This window comes from Schistocerca americana, chromosome 11 (genome assembly GCF_021461395.2).
Source record: "Schistocerca americana isolate TAMUIC-IGC-003095 chromosome 11, iqSchAmer2.1, whole genome shotgun sequence".
NCBI classification, from domain to species: Eukaryota; Metazoa; Arthropoda; class Insecta; order Orthoptera; family Acrididae; genus Schistocerca; species Schistocerca americana.
In genome coordinates, this window is record NC_060129.1 from 197,938,863 (window position 1) to 197,958,931 (window position 20,069).

General features: G+C 43.9%; 1 protein-coding gene across 1 annotated transcript in view; it reads left to right on the forward strand.

Moving 5' to 3' along the window:
• LOC124554059 overlaps nt 1-20,069 on the forward strand; it is a 102,168-nt gene that overhangs the window by 22,804 nt on the left and 59,295 nt on the right. The window contains exons 4-7 of the mRNA XM_047128100.1: nt 1,072-1,252; nt 4,085-4,253; nt 8,255-8,401; nt 11,726-11,949. Of these exons, the coding sequence (XP_046984056.1) occupies nt 1,072-1,252; nt 4,085-4,253; nt 8,255-8,401; nt 11,726-11,949 (721 nt within the window). The remainder of the gene's footprint in view (nt 1-1,071; nt 1,253-4,084; nt 4,254-8,254; nt 8,402-11,725; nt 11,950-20,069) is intronic.

Here is a 20,069-nt window from a genome sequence, read left to right on the forward strand (position 1 = left end):
CAGCAGCTATGTTACGTGCAGGAAGTGTACTGTCAGATCACCATTGTCGGCAGCAGCTCGATACGAAACACTTGTGGCTCGAAGACAACTAACTTCCGCCAGCTCTAGCTGATCTGGAACTACAGGGACACTGTTCAGGATGGTGTGAACAAACTTGAACAAACTCTGCACAGTAAATAATGTGCGATGCAACGGCTGTGAGAGGTTGTCTGGCATGTGGAGAACTGCATTGAGCTATAACAACAATATTTAAAGTTGAAATGGCCTTCAGTTTCTAAAGAAAAGTTACAGTTTAGGAAATCTCTTGCTTGTCCCAGTATTCTAGTATTTGCTGCCATTTGGGAAAGTAAGTTTTTTTTTTAGAATGAAATTTTCACTCTACAGTGGAGTGTGCGCTGATATGAAACTTCCGGGCAGATTACAACTGTGTGCCGGACCGAGACTTGAACTCGGGACCTTTGCCATTCACGGGAAAGTGCTCTACCAACTGAGCTACCCAAGCACGACTCATGCCCTGTCCTCACAGCTTTAATTCCGCCAGTACCTCGTCTCCTACCTTCCAAACTTTAGAGAAGCTCTCCTGCGAACCTTGCAGAACTAGCACTCCTGGAAGAAACGATATTGCGGAGACATGGCCTAGCCACAGCCTGGGGGATGTTTTTAGAATGAAATTTTCACTCTACAGTGGAGTGTGCGCTGATATGAAACTTCCTGGCAAATTAAAACTGTGTGCCAGACCGAGAATTGAACTCGGGACCTTTGCCGTTCGCGAGCAAGGTTCTCAGGAGAGCTTCTGTGAAGTTTGGAAGGTAGGAGACGAGGTACTGGCAGAATTAAAGCTGTGAGTACTGGGCGTGAGTCGTGCTTGGGTAGCTCAGCTGGTAGAGCACTTGCCCACAAATGGCAAAGGTCCCGAGCTCGAGTCTCGGTCCGGCACACAGTTTTAATCTACCTGGAAGTTTCAAGTTTTTTTTTTGTCTTATTTTTGCAAATTTCATATAATTTTACCAACCGACAGTAGCAGATTCCCGTACCGTACTGTCGGACCGAACGGCCATCGTGCAATTTCAGAGGAAGAGGCAGCGCCGGACGCGGCCGGCAAAAGCGGCCGGCAGCGGCGGGGAGAACCTGCTGGCGGCGTACGAGGAGAAGGAGATGGTGTGCCCGTCCTGCCACCGCTTCTTCCTGGGCGTCTCCGCCCTGCAGCAGCACGTGCGAGTGGCGCACGACGGCCGTGTCGACCCCGTCAAGAGTGAGTGCCCTCGTCTGCATCTGCGGACGCGTTTAGTCGTTTGACTGCACGCACGACTGCAGTAGTGAGAAACTAAAGTTTCGAACACAATATCTACCTCTTTACCCACGACACACTCCACGAGCCATAATATGGTGCGCGGCAGAGGATATCTTGTAACTCCGCTAGTCACTGTCTTTCTCGTTATGCTCGCAAATGGCACGAGGTAAAGACCTCAACTTCAACCCTAATTTTTCTTACGTCACGTATTCGGTATCTGTGCAGTGTATACATTGGAGGCAGGATTGTTCTTCATTCTGTTGGAAATGTCAGTTCTCCAAACTCCCTCAAAAGTGTTTTACAAAAACAGTGTCTTCTTACCTTCAGGAGTTCCCATTTGAGGTTGTGGAGCTTTTCTGTAATACTCGTGTCTCAGTCACGTGGCACGCCTCTGCATTGCTGATGTCTCTGGGGTTCGGAACACTCGAACACTTCTCGAAAATGGGTTCCAGGAGTGCCCTGTCGCGGCCCCCTTTCTAGAGGAGACTTCCCTCAAATTCTCTTAACAGATCCGAGTCGATCGTCTGCCTTCCCTAAAACAGTTCCGTTCCGTTCCGTGTCGCTTTGCAGTTCTACACCTAGATGTTTAATCGGCGCGATTTACGAGTGTCGCACCACTTTTGCTGTATTCGAACACTGTAATTTCCGGCTTTGCAGCCGAGATATTGTCATTGTTCACCTTCTGTGAGATTTTGGAGACCTCCTTCGTCGTCTTTGCCGGGTGTCGATTGCAGATTTCGTCAGTCGCCGTTTGTTCTTAAAACTGTGTGGCCGTGTCAGTTGTTGGATTATAATTTCGTGTTGCGGTCAAAAAATTCTTTTAATTCATAGGAGGGGTTGGTAACAAGCCATTTATATAATGGTTTTCTAAATTCACGCTCTGGAAGGTCTTGTACCGTCTGTGGAAGCTTATTAAATAATTAATGCCCCAGTAGCTCGTAGCTATTGATTGACTTTTTGATAATCTATGGTGTGAGATTGTATAGTGTTATTTTTTCTTGCGTTGTAACCGTGAATATTATATCTACATTTTATTTCATGTAGATTATATTTTGTATAGTTTAAGACTTGGTGTATATATACAAATTTATAACAGTCATTATTTTGCAATCAGAGAACAATGGCTTACAATGGGCTTTATGCTGAGAACATGTAATGACTTTCTCCTGCAGAAGTAATATGTTTTGAACACTGCTCGAGTTTCACCAGAGGATAGGTCCGTACGACATAATATGAACTGAATATTTTTGACGTAATTTTTAACGTACTCGGAAACACTTTTAGTAAATGGTTCTATTCAACATTGGCACTTAGCCACATATGATTCTGTCTGTAATCTTTTGTTCAATTGTACACCATAAAGTTTATCTCAAATGTGATTTGTGCTACACATAACATGCCAACTGGGAGCCCGGTTTTCTCCCGTGATTTGTGAATGTAAAGTCTGGGCTGTTCACTTCAGTTGTGGCGCAACAAATTGAGCCCTTCTAAGTTTTGATGGAACACTCTCTCTCTCTCTCTCTCTCTCTCTCTCTCTCTCTCTCTCTCTCTGTGAGTGTGTGTGTGTGTATATGTGTGTGGGGGGGGGGGGGGGCGGTGCACACGCGGGCTCGTGGGTGCTCGCGGTGGTGTGCGCACTGGTGCAGGTAGGAGCGGAGTGCACTTGTGCATGAGCGCTAATGTGTGTGCGTGCACCATTTGTGAGATAGGAAGAGAGCTAAATGCCTGCATGGTTTCTATTTCAGGAGGAGGACCATATTTTAGCAGTCACTTTCATTGTGACTGTCTGTGACTCTGCTCTTTGACTCAGTGCCTCCTCTTTGTGGTGAGGAGCAAAACGTAACCTTTCCATATTGGTGTTATTCCATCTTGCTTTTTCCATTCTTTTAAAGCCAAGGACTGCAATCATAATTGTAGAAATTATACATGCTTTTTTTTTTTTTTATTAATTAATACAGAGTATCTGGCACTACACAAATGTACAGGGTCTTTACGACCTGGGGCAGCTGGGAGCTCCGGGAAAAACCCGGGAATTTTTTCATCCGGAAGAAAACTGGGAAAAATCTGGGAATTTTGAGAATTCCAGGAATTTTTCATTGTTTCAGTTTTCAGTTAATTTTTTGTAATTTTGACTGGTAAGAACCGATACTCTAACAAAGGATGTTACTGTATCCTGCTACTGCAGAGTAGTACTGCAGCAATAAAACATGAACTAGGGGGGAAAAAACGAAAATGAAACTTAAATTGCAAAGGAAATGGGCCACATACAACAACAAAAACACAGTGCTCATTCAAGCGTCTGCCAACAGCAAAATGTGTGAAAACCTTTAGGGATACTACGCAATGCTTTGTAACAACAAATTGCTTTCAATGATCGTGACGTCACGACTGTTTACATTTAGATTTGTTTCCTGATGTTGTTTGCGATTCCAAATGAAACTAAATTTGTCTTCATTAAATTAAGAATTTTCTAATTTTTTTGTACTGAGTAATTTTAGAAGTCCATCTAATTACAAAATGGAAACAGGAAAGTAAAATATTGGAATATAATGTAAAAGTTTTACAGTAAACCTATTTTGTTGAGAAACCTTATTCACACAGTAAGGTACTTACTCCTTCTTTACTCGCTACACTGACAGAAATAAGTAGTATCGGCTACAGTAAACAATACGTGAACTAGATGTAGAATGCTTTAAACATTATTTCTCGAGAAGTGTTAGTGATCTAACTGAATAAAGTGCAAATTATTGAACGATCAGTTGTGCATTACGAACTTGAGCTACATTTTGTCAGGAAGGAAAAATCACTGTTCCACGGTCAGCGGCCCGTCCGAGTGCGTCGCGGCCTCCGCGCTGGGTACGCCTGCCGACTCGCCGCCCCGGCTGGTCTGCCCGCACTGCCGCGAACTGCTGGTCGGGAGGGACGCTCTGGTGGCTCACGTCGCCGAGGACCACCCGGGCAGGTGAGGCGCCGAGGCTGCCGCTCTCTGCGAAGCTGGGGGGGCTGTCGACCGAACGGATAGTTTACGGACAGGGTGTAAACTGGAGAGAGGCAGAGGTAGCGGTAACAAGGTTAAAGACAGTTGCGACCTCGTGTAGGGGTTGCCGACTCTCGGACTGGAAATCCCTACTGTTTCTCGGGATGAAATCCAAAGAACCTTTCTGGGGTTGCCAGGTGCAATAAAGGAGTAAATATTCCTTCATTTATTCCTTCAGATACGTGACGTAGCCCTGTGCTGACGTCGGTGTCTTCTCGTAAGTGGATTGCCACTCTTGGCGTGGAAAGTGCAGCCTGTCAGGAGTTCTACCGGGAGACGGCAGTGGGCGCTGTACTCGTGTATTGTCTGTGCCCAGACCGGAACGGCGTCGTCGGGCTCCCGGACCCTCGCCAGTGCCGACCGGTACCGGAGGTCGTCTCGTACCGTCTGTGGCTGTGGCTACGCATCGGTGGTAACCTCGTCGGGCAGTACCGAAATAATATCGGACACGAGCTATTACTATACGGTACTCGGAGAACCGAATACGAATGACACGAATGCCGTCGATCGTACTCGTCGACGACTCTGTCTCGGTGAAGTGGAGTATCTGTGGTCTCGAGGAGAGGCTCTGCTTTCTGACGTCGTTTGCCACGGCCGAATCATTTCTGCTCTTTACGAGTTTTCAATGACCTTCCATTCTGCCCGTGTCAAAATGTTTGTGCCTCGCAGCTGACTCGTGTTGATACCAATGCTGGGCTGTAGGAACTGAGAAAATTTCACTTTCCCATTCCCTTACTTTCTCAATACATAATGCAATACTCGGAAGCAAAATGACAAGTGGTGGATGAAGCGAGGGGAGCATAAGAAATCAGAGTAGCGTAGGCAAAGATAGGACGTTCTACAATAGAAATCAAACATACGAATTAATATGAGAAATAAATTTCTGAGAATGTATGTCTGGGGCACATCCCCTCCACCTCCAGCCCCCCTCCCTCCTGCCCCTTCCATATCTATTTCCTCCTCCCTCTCTTTCTGTCCATCACCCCTGCTTCGACTCTTGAGTTTTCTTTATTGAAACTTTCATTGAGAACTAAAGTTGATTAAAATTAGTGAATAAATTGGTTGGGATCATTGGTAACACAGTATGAGAGAGACCTATCCAGGTGCTGGGTCTGTGAGGATACTATCTTCAGTGACAGTATTTTGCATAGTTTTAATTTGCGAACAGGTAGGATTACAAAGTTTTGGATGACTCGAATACCACAGTAGCAGCTTCCTGACAGATTAAAACTGTGTACCGGACCGAGACTCGAACTCGGGACCTTTGCCTTTTGCGGGCAACTGCTCTACCACCTGATACCTTCCAAACATTACAGAAGCTCTCCTGCGAACCCTGCAGAACTAGCACTCCTGAAAGAAAGGATATTGTGGAGACATGGCTTACCCACAGCCTGGGGGGTGTTTCCAGAATGATATTTTCACTCTGCAGCGGAGTGTGCACTGATATGAAACTGCAAGGTTCACAGGAGAGCTTCTGTTAAGTTTGTAAGGTAGGAGACGAGGTACTGGTGGAATTAAAACTGTGAGGACGGGTCGTGAGTCGTTCTTGGGTAGCTCAGTTGGGAGAGCACTTGCTCATGAAAGGCGAAGGTCTCGAGTTCGAGTCTCGGTCCGGCACGCAGTTTTAATCTGCCAGGAAGTTTCATATCAGTGCACACTCCGCTGCAGAGTGAAAATCTCATTCTGACCACAGTAGCAGTGTAATCATTAGCCGATAAGCCCTAAGTACAGCTTTCCTACTTTCTGTTAAAACTGCTTGCAAGGAAGAAAATAAAACAGCACATTGTTGTGTATACATTTTTTTAAGAGTTGTGTATGTGGAAAAAGAATATATGTGGGGGAGAAACAATTTGTCTAATGGTTTAAATGCCATGCTATCGTAATTAAAACTGAATGTGAGAAAGAAAACAAAACTGCAGTTTTCACAGCATTTCTCACAATCTATTTTAACAGAAAACTCGTGCATTTTTGTTTTAAAAAATATATGGCTTTCATCTACATGAGTGTTTGTTAGAGTATTGTGGAAAAATTTGAAGCAAATCGAGGAAGAACTTTTTGAGATATTTGGGGATGACATCTCCACTTTACATCTATATTGATGCTACTGTATAAAGACAATATCACCAAAAAACTGGAAATGTTCTCGACTGATGTACACCTAAATTTTTACACGATGACGGAAGTAGGGTATATGTAATTTACAAAAAATGTCAAAATTTGCTTGACTGACTTACTTCAGATTTTTACATGATTAATAAATGTTCAGATGGATGTAGGTCGTATATTTTCTTAAACAACAGTGTACTTATTTTCTCTTAAAACCAACTGTGAGAAAGAATATGCTGTGCTGTGAATGTGTGTAGTTTCATTTTTTTTCTCGCAGTCCACTTTAACACAAAACGGGAAAGTTGTATTTATGGCTTTACATATTTATCAGCTTACGATTAGAATATTACTGCAGGATCTGAATCATTGGAAACTTCATAATCCTATCTATTTGCAGATTGAAACTGTGCAAAGTACTGCCATTGAAGCTACTATGCTCACAGAACTGAGACGGTATATTTAAAGGACAAGGAAGGAAATCATGGAAAACCTAAATCTGGACAGTAAGATGTGGATTTGAACCGTCGTCCTCCAGAATGAGAGTCCAGTAGGCTACTTTGCTCGAATCACAGGGTTAGCAGCAGGAGATGCCTCTCATACTACTGATGATTCCGACCAGTTTACCCATTCATTTTAAGCGACTTCTGTTCCCAATCAAGATTTTGTTCGCAATGGGAATAAAAAAAGGCTCAATGACAGAGAGAGCAGGAAAGAGGAAATGGATTGAGAGGGTTGATTGGACAGGGGAAAATTGGACACAGATAGGAGCAAGAAGGAGGTGGACAGAGAGAGTGAAGAGAGAGAGAGAGAGAGAGAGAGAGAGGGAGTGGGGTGGGGGTTGGGTGGGTGGGGGGGAGGAGAGAGAGAGAGAGAGAGAGAGAGAGAGAGAGAGAGAGAGAGAGAGAGAGAGAGAGAGAGTTAGTTGTGAAGCATTGTTGGATTCAGTAGTATTACAGATATTTACATCTTATGTATATTTTTTAAAAAATGTGTAGGCCATGTCTGTCCAAATGTTTATTAGAGCATACTGTGTGAAAAACAGGAGTAAATTCGTCAAGAACTTGTCTAGATTTTAGGTAACAACATTAAACATCTTATCTTTATATAGTAGTATAGATTACTGAATGATGCTGAAAGTTTAGTGGCTCGGTAAGATTAGAAGTGTGGAGATTCTCCCAGGGAAGGAAGGAGGTTGGGGAATGTTGACTAGCAGAAGAAACAAGGTGTCAGGGTGTGTGAGTAGACACCAGGGAATAACTTCCATGCTAGAGGATCTGCAAAGAGCAAAAACTGTAGGGGAGTGAGACATCGGAACGGAGCGGACTTGTCTCCCATTGCTGACTATGCCCTTTGATGCTCTACTGTTCTTCAGACCTCAAAATAATATTCCATGAAACAAAAGTCATCTCAGTGTTTCCTACCTCTGGATTTACTCATCGAAATATTGTGAATAAAAAGAAATTGACAGCTTGGTGGAGCACACAGAAGCACACTGTTAATGAATCACTAAGAAAACAATTTATGTGTAATATTTACTTTAAGCTATGTTCCACAGCTTTGATGAAAAGCTTTATTAAATATACAATTAAAAAGTGTGTATAAAACTAGTTGATACAGAACAGTTTTCTATCAGATTTTTGAGGGTACATAGAAATTTCGTACAGTTTTTATGTTTTGCCACTCTGTTGATATTTCATCTTCTTCAGATCTGCTACTCTTTCCTCTATTCCCCATTCTCTTTCTTCTGACAGGTCTAGTATACTCGGTGCCAGAATTTTTTCTCAGCACATCGCAGCAAAATCAGTCTTGCCGTGTTTCAGCGCGGTGCCTACCGACTTCGCCACGTTGACGGCGCCGCCGAACAGCAGCAGTGAATCGGTGGGACTGAAGACGCACATCTCGACGGCTCTCGGAGGGCTGCTGGACCGAGCCCTCAACAACCGGCCGGAGAAGGGACCCGGCTCAGGGTAGGTAGAGCAGTGCATCACTCCACGTGTGTACACACTTCCGCATTGCCCACACAATCAACTGTATGGTTCGAGATGCGTAAATTTGATTATTGCAGTAGATGTGTAGCGTGTGTCATTTGTTCAGTAAGCATTCCAATCACATTGCATTTTTAAGTGTGGATTTCTATTTATCATCACATTCCCATATCACTTGTTTCAATACGCTGTTGCTATTGGTAGATGTGGTGCCATTATTCCCCAAAAAATGCTTCATCCATAGCTGAAAAAATATGTTTGTGTGTACACCCATCAGCCATTCTTGACAAAATAATTACACATTTCTTTATGCAATATGATCCTACTGTGCAGTGAAATATACTTCTATTTTAGTAGAGAGTTGTCGACACAAACATATGCGTAACTGTACTCTTTACCTTTTGTCATAACTTTGTTTTTCTTTTCATATTTATATGAGATCTGTTGATGAAAATAATGCATGAAATTCAGTATTGGTGATCCTGACTTAGAAAAAATTGAAGGAAGACAATGTGAGAGAAATGACAATGTGTCACTCCCTATAATTCTATAAATTCTGCTTTTGGTCAGTGGCTTTTTATCCACTAAAATTCTTCTTCTTCTTCTCTTCTCCTCAAACAACAATATTGTCCCATTCATAGTAGTTCCCTCTGGCAGCTGTACACTCGTGAAGTCATTTTTCCCAGTCTCGGTAGCAGCGCTGAAAGGCTTCAACTGCCAGAGCCTTCAACATGTAGGTCACATTCTTTCGAATATTCTGCAGAGTGCCAAAATTACATCAGGACTCAGATCAGGTGAAGAGGGTGGCTGTGGAACAACAGGTAAAAAATTCTGTGATAGAAGTAGCCGTGTGACACAGAGTGTTGTCACGTTGTAGCACCCACTCGTCTGAAATGTCCGGTCTCACTGGTTCCCCACTTTTCCCGATTCTTTCGAGAACATCTTTCTACTTTCTAAAACACCTGGTTGACAGTTCGACCTGGAGGAACGAATTCTTGTGCACAGTACCTCTGCTGTCAAAAAATCAAATCGGCATTGTCGTTATCTTTGAGGGTTTCCCTGAACGAGATTCGTCTTCAACCTATTCTTGCCCTTCCAAAAATAATTTTTGCCAGTGGAAACTTCTGCTCTTGATAAAGAATGTTTCCCATAGGCCTGTTTCAACTTATCAGAGGTCATACTTTCTGATTCCCCAAATTTAACACAATTTTGATGGCATAACATTGCTGTAAATTCCACAGTCCCTTTATCGTAATGCACAACAAAAAACAACGTCACTGGTGGCACTCTCAAATATCTCGTGAGGATCGTGCGGAACTGAAGCTCGGATCGATTTTCTGGCACGGATCGGCACACCGGTCTGTGCTGACAGATCGCTCTCAGTATTGTCAGTCTCGTTACTTTTTTCACGCACCTCGTATTTGCTTAGTGATAAAAATTGTTCAGCTGGGGCATAATGTAAAACCGAAGTGACTAGCCGGTAGCTGTAACTGACAGTTTCTTCGTGCCGAAAATGATTGCCCTCGCCAGTTCGCAGCCTAGTTGCTGCTGGACAATCCGACCTAGGCCTAGAGTCTGTCGGTATAGTCCACTTTGTCACCACAATCCTTCTCGTCTTAGAAAATATCTTCACATCACAATACACTTGTTTGTCAGTACTGTGTTGAGGCTGTTTTAATAAGAATTTGAAGTAAATAGGGCTCCATTTGATGAATGAGAAAGTATTTTTTGGAATATGAGAATGAGAATGTAGTAGCATTCACAAAGAAATGATTTGCAGGTCAGAAATCCTGTTTGATAAATGAGGTGGTCATTGTTGAAACTTTTGTCCTCACCCCTCCCACTTCCTCCAGAATGCTGGTCAGTGGCTATGTTGTAAAATAAGTAATTGAAAGGTTTGCTGCAAAAACCAGGCAAGTCACAAAATACACATTCTGAGAAAACTGAAAAACAAAGTTTGACATCTCCAGAAGGTGTGTATTTTGAGAAATTATATAAGACAATGTTACTGACTTATAGCCCTGTATTTTATGTGCAATATATAAAATTTTGAAATTAAAAATACACACATGTTGTTGTTATGGTCTTCAGTACTGAGACTGGTTTGATGCAGCTCTCCATCTGAATCTGCTTAGTGTATTCACCTCTTGGTCTCCCTCTACGATTTTTACCCTCCACGCTGCCCTCCAATACTAAATTGGTGGTCCCTTGCCGCCTCAGAACATGTCCTACCAATCGATTCCTTCTTCTAGTCAAGTTGTGCCACAAACTCCTCTTCTCCCCAATCCTATTCAATACCTCCTCCTTAGTTATGTGCTCTACCCATCTAATCTTCAACATTCTTCTGTAGCACCACATTTCGAAAGCTTCTATTTTCTTCTTGTCTAACCTATTTATCGTCCACGTTTCACTTCCATAGATGGCTACACTCCATACAAATGCTTTCAGAAACGACTTCCTGACACTTAAATCTATACTCGATGTTAACAAATTTCACTTCTTCGGAAACGCTTTCCTTGTCATTGCCAGTCTACATTTTATATCATCTCTACTTTGACCATCATCAGTTATTTTGCTTCCCAAATAGCAAAACTGCTTTACTACTTCAAATGTCTCATTTCCTAATCTAATTCCCTCAGCATCACCTGATTTAATTCGACTACATTCCATTATCCTCGTTTTGCTTTTGTTGATGTTTATCTTATACCCTCCTTTCAAGACACTGTCCATTCCGTTCAACTGCTCTTCCAAGTCCTTTGCTGTCTCCGACAGAATTACAATGTCATCGGCGACCCTCAACGTTTTTATTTCTTCTCCATGAATTTTAATACCTACTCCTAATGTTTCTTTTGTTTCCTTCACTGCTTGCTCAATATACAGATTGAATAACATCGGGGAGAGGCTACAACCCTGTCTCACTCCTTTCCCAACCACTGCTTCCCTTTCATGCCCCTCGACTCTTACAACTGCCATCTGGTTTCTGTACAAATTGTAAATAGTCTTTCGCTCCCTGTATTTTACCCCTGCCACCTTCAGAATTTGAAAGAGGGTATTCCAGTCAACATAGTCAAAAGCTTTCTCTAAGTCTACAAATGCTAGAAACATAGGTTTGCCTTTCGTTAATCTTTCTTCTAATAATCTAATAAATCAAAATTGCAATTATAAATATTTGGACTTGTGTGGTTTTTGCACCAAAGACTTTAATTGTTCTTGTGAAAAAGGACAAACTTGGTACATACTAAAAGGGGTGTAAACGATCGGTTCTTTTTACGTAAGTGCGCACTCAGGTAAGATCTGTGATTGCAGTGACTCCGCCAGCCACCACCGTCGGAGCCGACAGACACCAGTCGTGCCGCCGAAGCTGACGGCCCCGCGATCTGAACCCGAGACCGAGGCCGGGTCGTCGTCGTCGTCGGGCCGGCCGCGACGCGTGTACGACACGGAGCTCGCCAGGCGGGTGTGGCAGCAGTTGAGTTCGAGGCAGCCCCCCACCGAGTTGGAACTGCAGCGCGCGACCGCGAGTGCCGACGGCAAGTTTGTCCTGTACCCCTACGTCTGCTTCTACTGCGAGTGCCGGTGAGTGGTTCTGTGGAGATACCTAGCTGTCGTGTGCATTCGAAAAGATTCGAAACTACGGGGGACCCGAACTCTGTCGGGCGTGTTTCGGAGATAGTGTCTGAGTGACTCACAGTCTGTGACGGCTTTTTACAGAGTAATTGCATTTTGTTTGACCTCTCACCTCCCTTTATCTCCGTACCTGCACAGCACCGAATGTTCCCGAAGTGTCGAAAGTACGTGCCGTTCCATCTGCTCGCGGCACTCGTCGACGGCAGTGCTGCCCGCCTTACCTCTTCGCACTCGAGCTCGCGTTCGTTACTGCTCGGTTCCGTCTCCGGTTTGTTTTTCCAGCTAATAGTGACGAACGGCAGTGTGGGTAGGTTTACCGGTGGTCGGTGTGCACTTCGTGTACGCCTTCGCAGAATGTGGAGGGTAAGCCGTGCCGAGTTGTTCCCACACTGCACTGCCTTTGCACCGGCTGAGGGTCATCGTGTTGTATTTTTTGGTACACAAACAAAAGATAACTGGGCCGACAAACTGGCTAAATAAGAATCACATTTTTGCTTTGTAACGAGTCGCAGGAATGTGGATTCTTATACCAAAATATGCAGAAAATGTCCCCGAATGACCTCCATAATTTTACCGGTGAAGTGACACAGTTTCAGAGACTTTACTGGTCTCGTACCAATACGATTTTATGTAGGGGAAGGCGGGGCAATATGGGGAAGCTAACTTTAAACCCTTACAAAAGGGTCAAAAATAAACAAATTCAAGTAGATTTCATTATCATTTGTTTACTTAACCATTGAATTACAATAGCATGCAAAGAAACCTGCAAACTTGTTACATTTAGTTAGAAATATCTCGATTTGAAACATTAACTACCAATTCCCCATCTTGCCCCCATATGCGGGGTAAGATGGGGAACTAGCATGAATTCATCTCTAAAGCTTAAATAAGGACTGGAATAACGAAATCATGTGACGATAAGGTTTCGAAACATGGTTCTGCAAATTGTAGGATAAGGTATTACGTTTTATTTAGGCCTCTTACTTTCACATAGTACACAAGTGTGGACAGCCTCGTCATCATCACTTTCTATCCCTGCAAAAGTGTTGTGGGCCCATCGTCCGCAGCTAATACACTGTATCCAGCCTCCTTCAGAGAGGTCATAGCAGTATAAACATTATTCACTCTCTTCCTTGTTGTCATTCGACCTCAGTTTATTATCCCTTGAGCATGAAGGGGTGGTTAAGACGTCAGTAACGTTTGTCTCTTTTTCGTTGTCATTATGTCCTTTTGATGGTATCCCAGGTTTATTAAACGTCTTTGAGAAGAGTTTTTGTTTACATGCAGCACATTTGGGGACTCCTATTCGTTTAATTTCTTCAGATAGTTCACTCCTATAAGGAGATTCGGTTAAAACAATGGGTTTTCCAAGCCTGTTAGATGGTTTCCTTTTGGTTTTTTTATCAACCTTTGGAATAGCTAACACCATTTCAGGGCTGGTAACCTGAAAGTTAGATGAAACAGAGGCTTGATCATCAGTTGTTAATTGTTCAGGTGTTTTACATATTGACAACATCCCTGGTATTTGGTCTTCCGTTTCTGTAATTTCAGATGTGTGAGCTTGATGAATGTCTGTAGTTGAACAGGGAAGGTAATCACTTTCCTGAAACACATTTCTGTTTACAGGCCAAATGTCTGTTTTCCAAAACCTGTTCACTGCTGTGGACATTATAGCTGAATGGCTCTGAGCACTATGGGACTTAACATCTGAGGTCATCAGTCCCCTAGACTTAGAACGACTTACACCTAACTAACCTAAAGACACCACACACATCCATGCCCGAAGCAGGATTCGAACCTGCGACCGTAGCGGTCACGCGGTTCCAGACTGAAGCGCCTAGAACCGCACGGCCACACCGGCTGCCGTAGCTGAATGAATGAAGGCTTTGCCGAATAAACTTCAATTTATAATTTACGTGTTCAAAACCCGCAGCGAGGTAAACACATGAGACGATAAGAACGTAATGGTTCGACAAATAGTAGGAGCAAGACGGGGAAGCTCCCCATCTTGCACCCTACCATGCTGTTAGGTTATGTTATGCCTACATGATCACTATTTAGTGAACATTGACTACTGACACAGCAGTTTACTGTTAATAAGACGTACTGTTCAGTGCTATATATGCAGTCTGGACAAATGTTCACGAAAGACATGTTTTAGGATCTCGAAAGGTGTAAAACATTGCAAATCAGTATAACAATTGTACGTACCTTGCAAAGCTCACAGAAACCGCCGCGAAACTAAGGTTCAGCAATGTCGACACACTGAGACCTGTGTATTGATGATGTTGGCGTAGCTATCCACAGATGGCAGCACTCTAACTGTAGCTTATAGCCCTTCCATGTCTTACCCCACCTCCCCGTCTTGCCCCGCCTTCCCCTATATAGACTGAAGCGGTGCCTCCTCGGGGGACTCCGCCTTAACGTAGCACTGTCCGTGTGGGCGAGGAGGTTTGCGTGTTCTGGATCCGGAGGGCTGTGCCGACAGTAGTGTAGCTACCGGCAGGGTCACGCTTGCCGGATAGGCCGAAGTGGAGGAGCCGGACGAGGTGTGTCCCACGACGACTTATCGATCCTGTTTCCTGTCCTGTCCTATCCTGAGTCCTTTCTTTTTCCTTACCATTTTCAATTCCCTACAACACAGGGCAGGGCTCTAGAGGCACAGTGAAACCAATCTCCCTGAGGGAGTAAACCCGGTACAAACCTGGGTCGTCCAGGTTGGGGATTGATCGTGGTGCTGACGCCCTTGTATCTGAAAAAATCTCATTGTTCGGCAACCGATTCGCAGAGAGAAGTGGACTGTCTCAGACTTACGACAACCGAGGCTCGTCAGATGGCAACAATTTTGGTGTATAGGAACACTGATTGTGAGAAGAATCTTTCAGGCGAGAGCCAGTAGGGAGCTCGAGGAGGAATTATCGACAGACCGAATTGGTGTTACAGCAGTGCGAGAGGTAAGATGGGAAGAGACGGAGGTTCTCGGAGAAAGAGGAAAACGGAAAAGAAACTGACGGTCTGACGAGGAGACGTCAAAGGCGCTAGATGATAGAAACGGACCTCGACAAAAAATGTTACGGAGACCTAAACGAAATAATGTGGCAATGTTTTAAGAGAAGAGAAGGTTAGCTAAGAATTTAGTGCGGATTAAAAAGAGAATAGAGGAAAGGGAAAGGATGGATGAAATACAGAAGAACTTTGAAAATAAGCAGAGGAGGAAATTCTTTTATAGGGTGGGATAAATAAAGAGGATATCAGCCAAGGATGGATGTGCTGAAAGATGAGTCAGGAAATTTGATAGTTGGAAAGGAAAAATAATAGAAACATTGGCACAACATTTTGAAGTGTTACTGCCAAACAGACACATTGTCAGTGAAGAGAGAAGTGTAGGGGCTAGAGAAGAAACTGAAGAAGAACAAGAGGTGGATGGAGATGATGATGCAGTGGACACAGAACCACCATCTATAGAAGAGTTAAGAGTAATTATAAAGTGTCTCGGGAATAACAGAGCTCCCGGACACGACCCTGTAATGGGGTAGATGATAAAACATGGAGGTGGAATATTAGTTTGGAGGATACGTAAAATAATTACAATGGCCTGGGAAACAGAGAAAATGCCAGAGGACTGGACATTAGCAACCATCTACCCTATACATGAGAAAGGATCATGCCTGCAGTGTAAGAACTACCGAAGAATATCTCTGCTCAATATTTTCTGTAAAATCCTTTCTACGGCTGTAACGAGGAGTGTAAGTAGAAGAGCAGAAAAGATTCTAGGCGAGTTGTTGTCGTTGTCGTTGTCGTTGTCTTCAGTCCTGAGACTGGTTTGATGCAGCTCTCCATGCTACTCTCTCCTGTGCAAGCTTCTTCATCTCCCAGTACCTACTGCAGCCTACATCCTTCTGAATCTGCTTAGTGTATTCATCTCTTGGTCTCCCTCTACGATTTTTATCCTCCACGCTGCCCTCCAATACTAAATTGGTGATCCCTTGATGCCTCAGGACATGTCCTACCAACCGATTCCTTCTTCTTGTCAAGTTGTGCCACAAACTCCTCTTCTCCCCAGTTCTATTCAATACCTCATTAGTTATGTGATCAGCCCATCTAATCTTCAGCATTCTTATGTAGCACCACATTTCGAAAGCTTCTATTCTCTTCCTCTCCAAACTATTTATTGTCCATGTTTCACTTCCATACATGGCTACTCTCCACACAAATACTTTCAGAAACGACATCCTGACACTTAAATCTATACTCGATGTTAACAAATTTCTCTTTTTCAGAAACGCTTTCCTTGCCATTGCCAGTCTACATTTTATATCCTCTCTACTTCGACCATCATCAGTTATTTTGCTCCCCAAATAGCAAAACTCGTTTACTACTTTAAGTGTCTCATTTCCTAATCTAATTCCCTCAGCATCACCTGATTTAACTCAACTACATTCCATTATCCTCATTTTACTTTTGTTGATGTTCATCTTATATCCTCCTATCAAGACACTCTCCATTCAGTTCAACTGCTCTTCCAAGTCCTTTGCCGTCTCTGACAGAATTACAATGTCATCGGCGAACCTCAACGTTTTTATTTCTTCTCCGTGGATTTTAATTCCTACTCCAAACTTTTCTTTTGTTTCCTTTACTGCTTGCTCAATATACAGATTGAATAACATCAGGGAGAGGCTACAACCCTGTCTCACTCCCTTCCTAACCACTGCTTCTCTTTCATGCCCCTCGACTCCTATAACTGCCATCTGGTTTCTGTACAAATTGTAAATAGCCTTTTGCTCCCTGTATTTTACCCCTGCCACCTTTAGAATTTGAAAGAGAGTATTCCAGTCAACATTGTCAAAAGCTTTCTCTAAGTGTACAAATGCTAGAAAAGTAGGTTTGCATTTCCTTAATCTTTCTTCTAAGATAAGTTGTAAGGAATCGAAACTGATCTTCCCCGAGGTCGATTTCTACCAGTTTTTCCATTCGTCTGTAAAGAATTCGCGTTAGTATTTTGCAGCTGTAACTTATTAAACTGATAGGTCAGAAATTTTCACATCTGTCAACACCTGCTTTCTTTGGGATTGGAATTATTATATTCTTCTTGAAGTCTGAGGGCATTTCGCTTCTCTCGTACATCTTGCTCACCAGATGGTAGAGTTTTTTCAGGACTGGCTCTCCCAAGGCCGTCAGTAGTTCTAATGGAATGTTGTCTACTCCCGGGGCCTTGTTTCGACTCAGGTCTTTCAGTGCTCTGTCAAACTCTTCACGCAGTATCGTATCTTCCATTTCATCTTCACCTACATCCTCTTCCATTTCCATAATATTGTCCTCAAGTACATCGCCCTTGTATAGACCCTCTATATACTCCTTCCACATTTCTGCTTTCCCTTCTTTGCTTAGAACTGGGTTTCCATCTGAGCTCTTGATGTTCATACAAGTGGTTCTCTTTGCCCCAAAGATCTCTTTAATTTTCTTGTATGCAGTATCCATCTTACCCCTAGTGAGATAAGCTTCTATATCCTTACATTTGTCCTCTAGCCACTTTACAGTACATATGATGCTGGAGAAGTCTTACGAATATAACGTAAGATTAGTACTTGTCTTTATAGACTAGGCCTGTGACAGAGTTAAAAGATCAGCACTATGGAAAACAATGCGGACATTCAAATTTCCTGAGAAGCTAATAATATTAACTAAGATGACCCTGGAAAACAGCAAAAGCCAGGTTAGAGTTCGGGGATGTCTGTCGAGATCGTTCCGGCGGGTGGAGGAATGAGATGGGGAGATCCGTTACCTCGGTACTGTTCGACCTGGTATTAGAGAATGGAGTAAGATCAGTAACCACAAATACAGAAGGCATATTTACAATAGACTTCTGCAAATTTTAGCCTATGCAGACGATGTAGTAATAAGTGAGATGTAGTAATAAGTGAGATGTAGTAATAAGTGATAGAAGTACGGAGGCATTCACATCGCCCTTCAAAGAGTTGGGAGCTGCTGTCGAGAACTTCGGTTTAGAAACTAGTGAGACAAAATCTAAGTATATGGTAACTGAGAGAGATAGAAGAAACACAGATGATCTACAGTTAGAAGGGTACAACTTTGAAAGAGTAGATAGGTTTATTTATCTCGGCTCAGCAATAACATCAGAAAACAAAGTGGAGGCAGATATAACGAACTGAATCAAGGCTGCCGACAGATCGTATAGAGCACTGTATACAGTGCTCCAAAGTAAGAACCATTGTAGGAAACTAAAGCTGACACTCTACAATACAGTGATCAAACCAGTTCTCGTGTATGGCGGCGAGGCACGGGTTCTGGCAGAAGTTTTGGGGAAGAAACTGAATATATGGGAAAGGAAAGTGCTGAGGAAGATTTTTGGTCCTGTAAAAGGAGGAGAGATATGGATAATTAGGACTAATGAAGAAATAAGGGCTCTGTACAAGGAACCTGATTTGGTAACCTCAATCAAAATGGGAAGGCTAAGACGGTTAGGAGATGTCCAGTGTATGACAGAAGAAACGCTCCCAAACAAGAAGACGGTGATGGGACATCCTGGTAGTAGAAGGAGAGGACGATCACGTGTGAGACGGCCGGATGTGGAAGGCGACCCGAGAGCAGTGCGAGCGAGAAGGTGGCGCAGGTGTGCCGAAGGCAGAGACGATTGGAAATCTGCGATTGAGGAGGCCGAGGTCCTCGGAGGATCGTAGTGTGACGGAGTCAGTCAGTCGGACTGAAGCGGCGAGCCTCGGTACAAATTTTCACTCTCTGCTTCAGTCTGTATACGTAAAATCATATTTTTGTGAGACAAGTAAAGTCTCTGAAACTGTGTCACTTCATTTGTATAAGTGCCTGCTCCTGAGTTTCAGGCCGGAGGCCCCTTTTACGTTCGATGCTGTGGTGCTATTCCAGAACGTGCAGAGCCTCAGTAAATGTCTTTGTGTGTAAGGGTGAATTCAAAGTAGACTGGCACGGCAGTGAGAATTTGGGCCGAGGAGGAAGGAGTTCCGGGCTGATCCGTGCAGTCGCGTGAACGGCTGTGCCAAGGTGGCTCGGTGGCTAGCAAACCTGCCTAGTAAACGGGAGAGCTGGGTTCAATTCTCGATCTTGGTACAAATTTTAACTCACCGCTTCAGTATGTATGCATAAAATCTCCATAATTTTGTCTGTAGATTTGGAGTTGACCCTGTATACCTAGCTTGTCTAAACTGTTAGTGCCTTCCTTCCTCATACCGAGCGAGGTGGCGCAGTGGTTAGCACACTGGACTCGTATTCGGGAGGACGACGGTTCAATCCCGCATCTGGCCATCCTTATTTAGGTTTTCCGTGATTTCCCATAATCACTCCAGGCAAATGCCGGGATGGTTCCTTCGAAAGGGCACGGCCTACTTCCTCCCCCGTCCTTCCCTAATCCGATGAGACCGATGACCTCGCTGTTTGGTCTCTTGCCCCCAAACAATCCAATCCACAACCAGAAATCACAGGGAATGAGATCAGGTGATCGTGCCAGCCGAGCATTTGGAAATGATTGACTGATAATTTGATTGTTTCCATATGTGTTTTGGAGAAGCAGGTGAACTTTGTGAGCAACAAGCAGTTGGACCGCACCTCGCCCAAAAACTGTCGAGTTCGGTGCGTCTGTCTCCTGTAGGGTGGGTATGACGTGCTAGCGAAGCGTATCACAGTAACGCCGGCCGGTCACACTGCACGTCTCTGACACTCGAGCACCGACCTGTTCGAAAAAGAACGGGCCGACGGTGAATGTAGCCGTGAAGCTGCACCGTAGGGTGACTCATTCACTGTACAGAGGAACTTCGTGCACAGTGACCGGAGGTGAAAATCCCCACACTCGGCAACTGTGTGTGTTCACCTCACCTGTCAGAGAAAAACGAGCTTCGTCTGTCCGTAGGACAGTCCGGGGCCAGCCCTCGTCAACTTCAATCCTCGCGATAAACTGGAGAGCGAATTCGAAACGTCGTCATGCGTCCTGTGGTGCGAGCTGCCGTACAGTACGGATCTCGTACGAACAACGTTT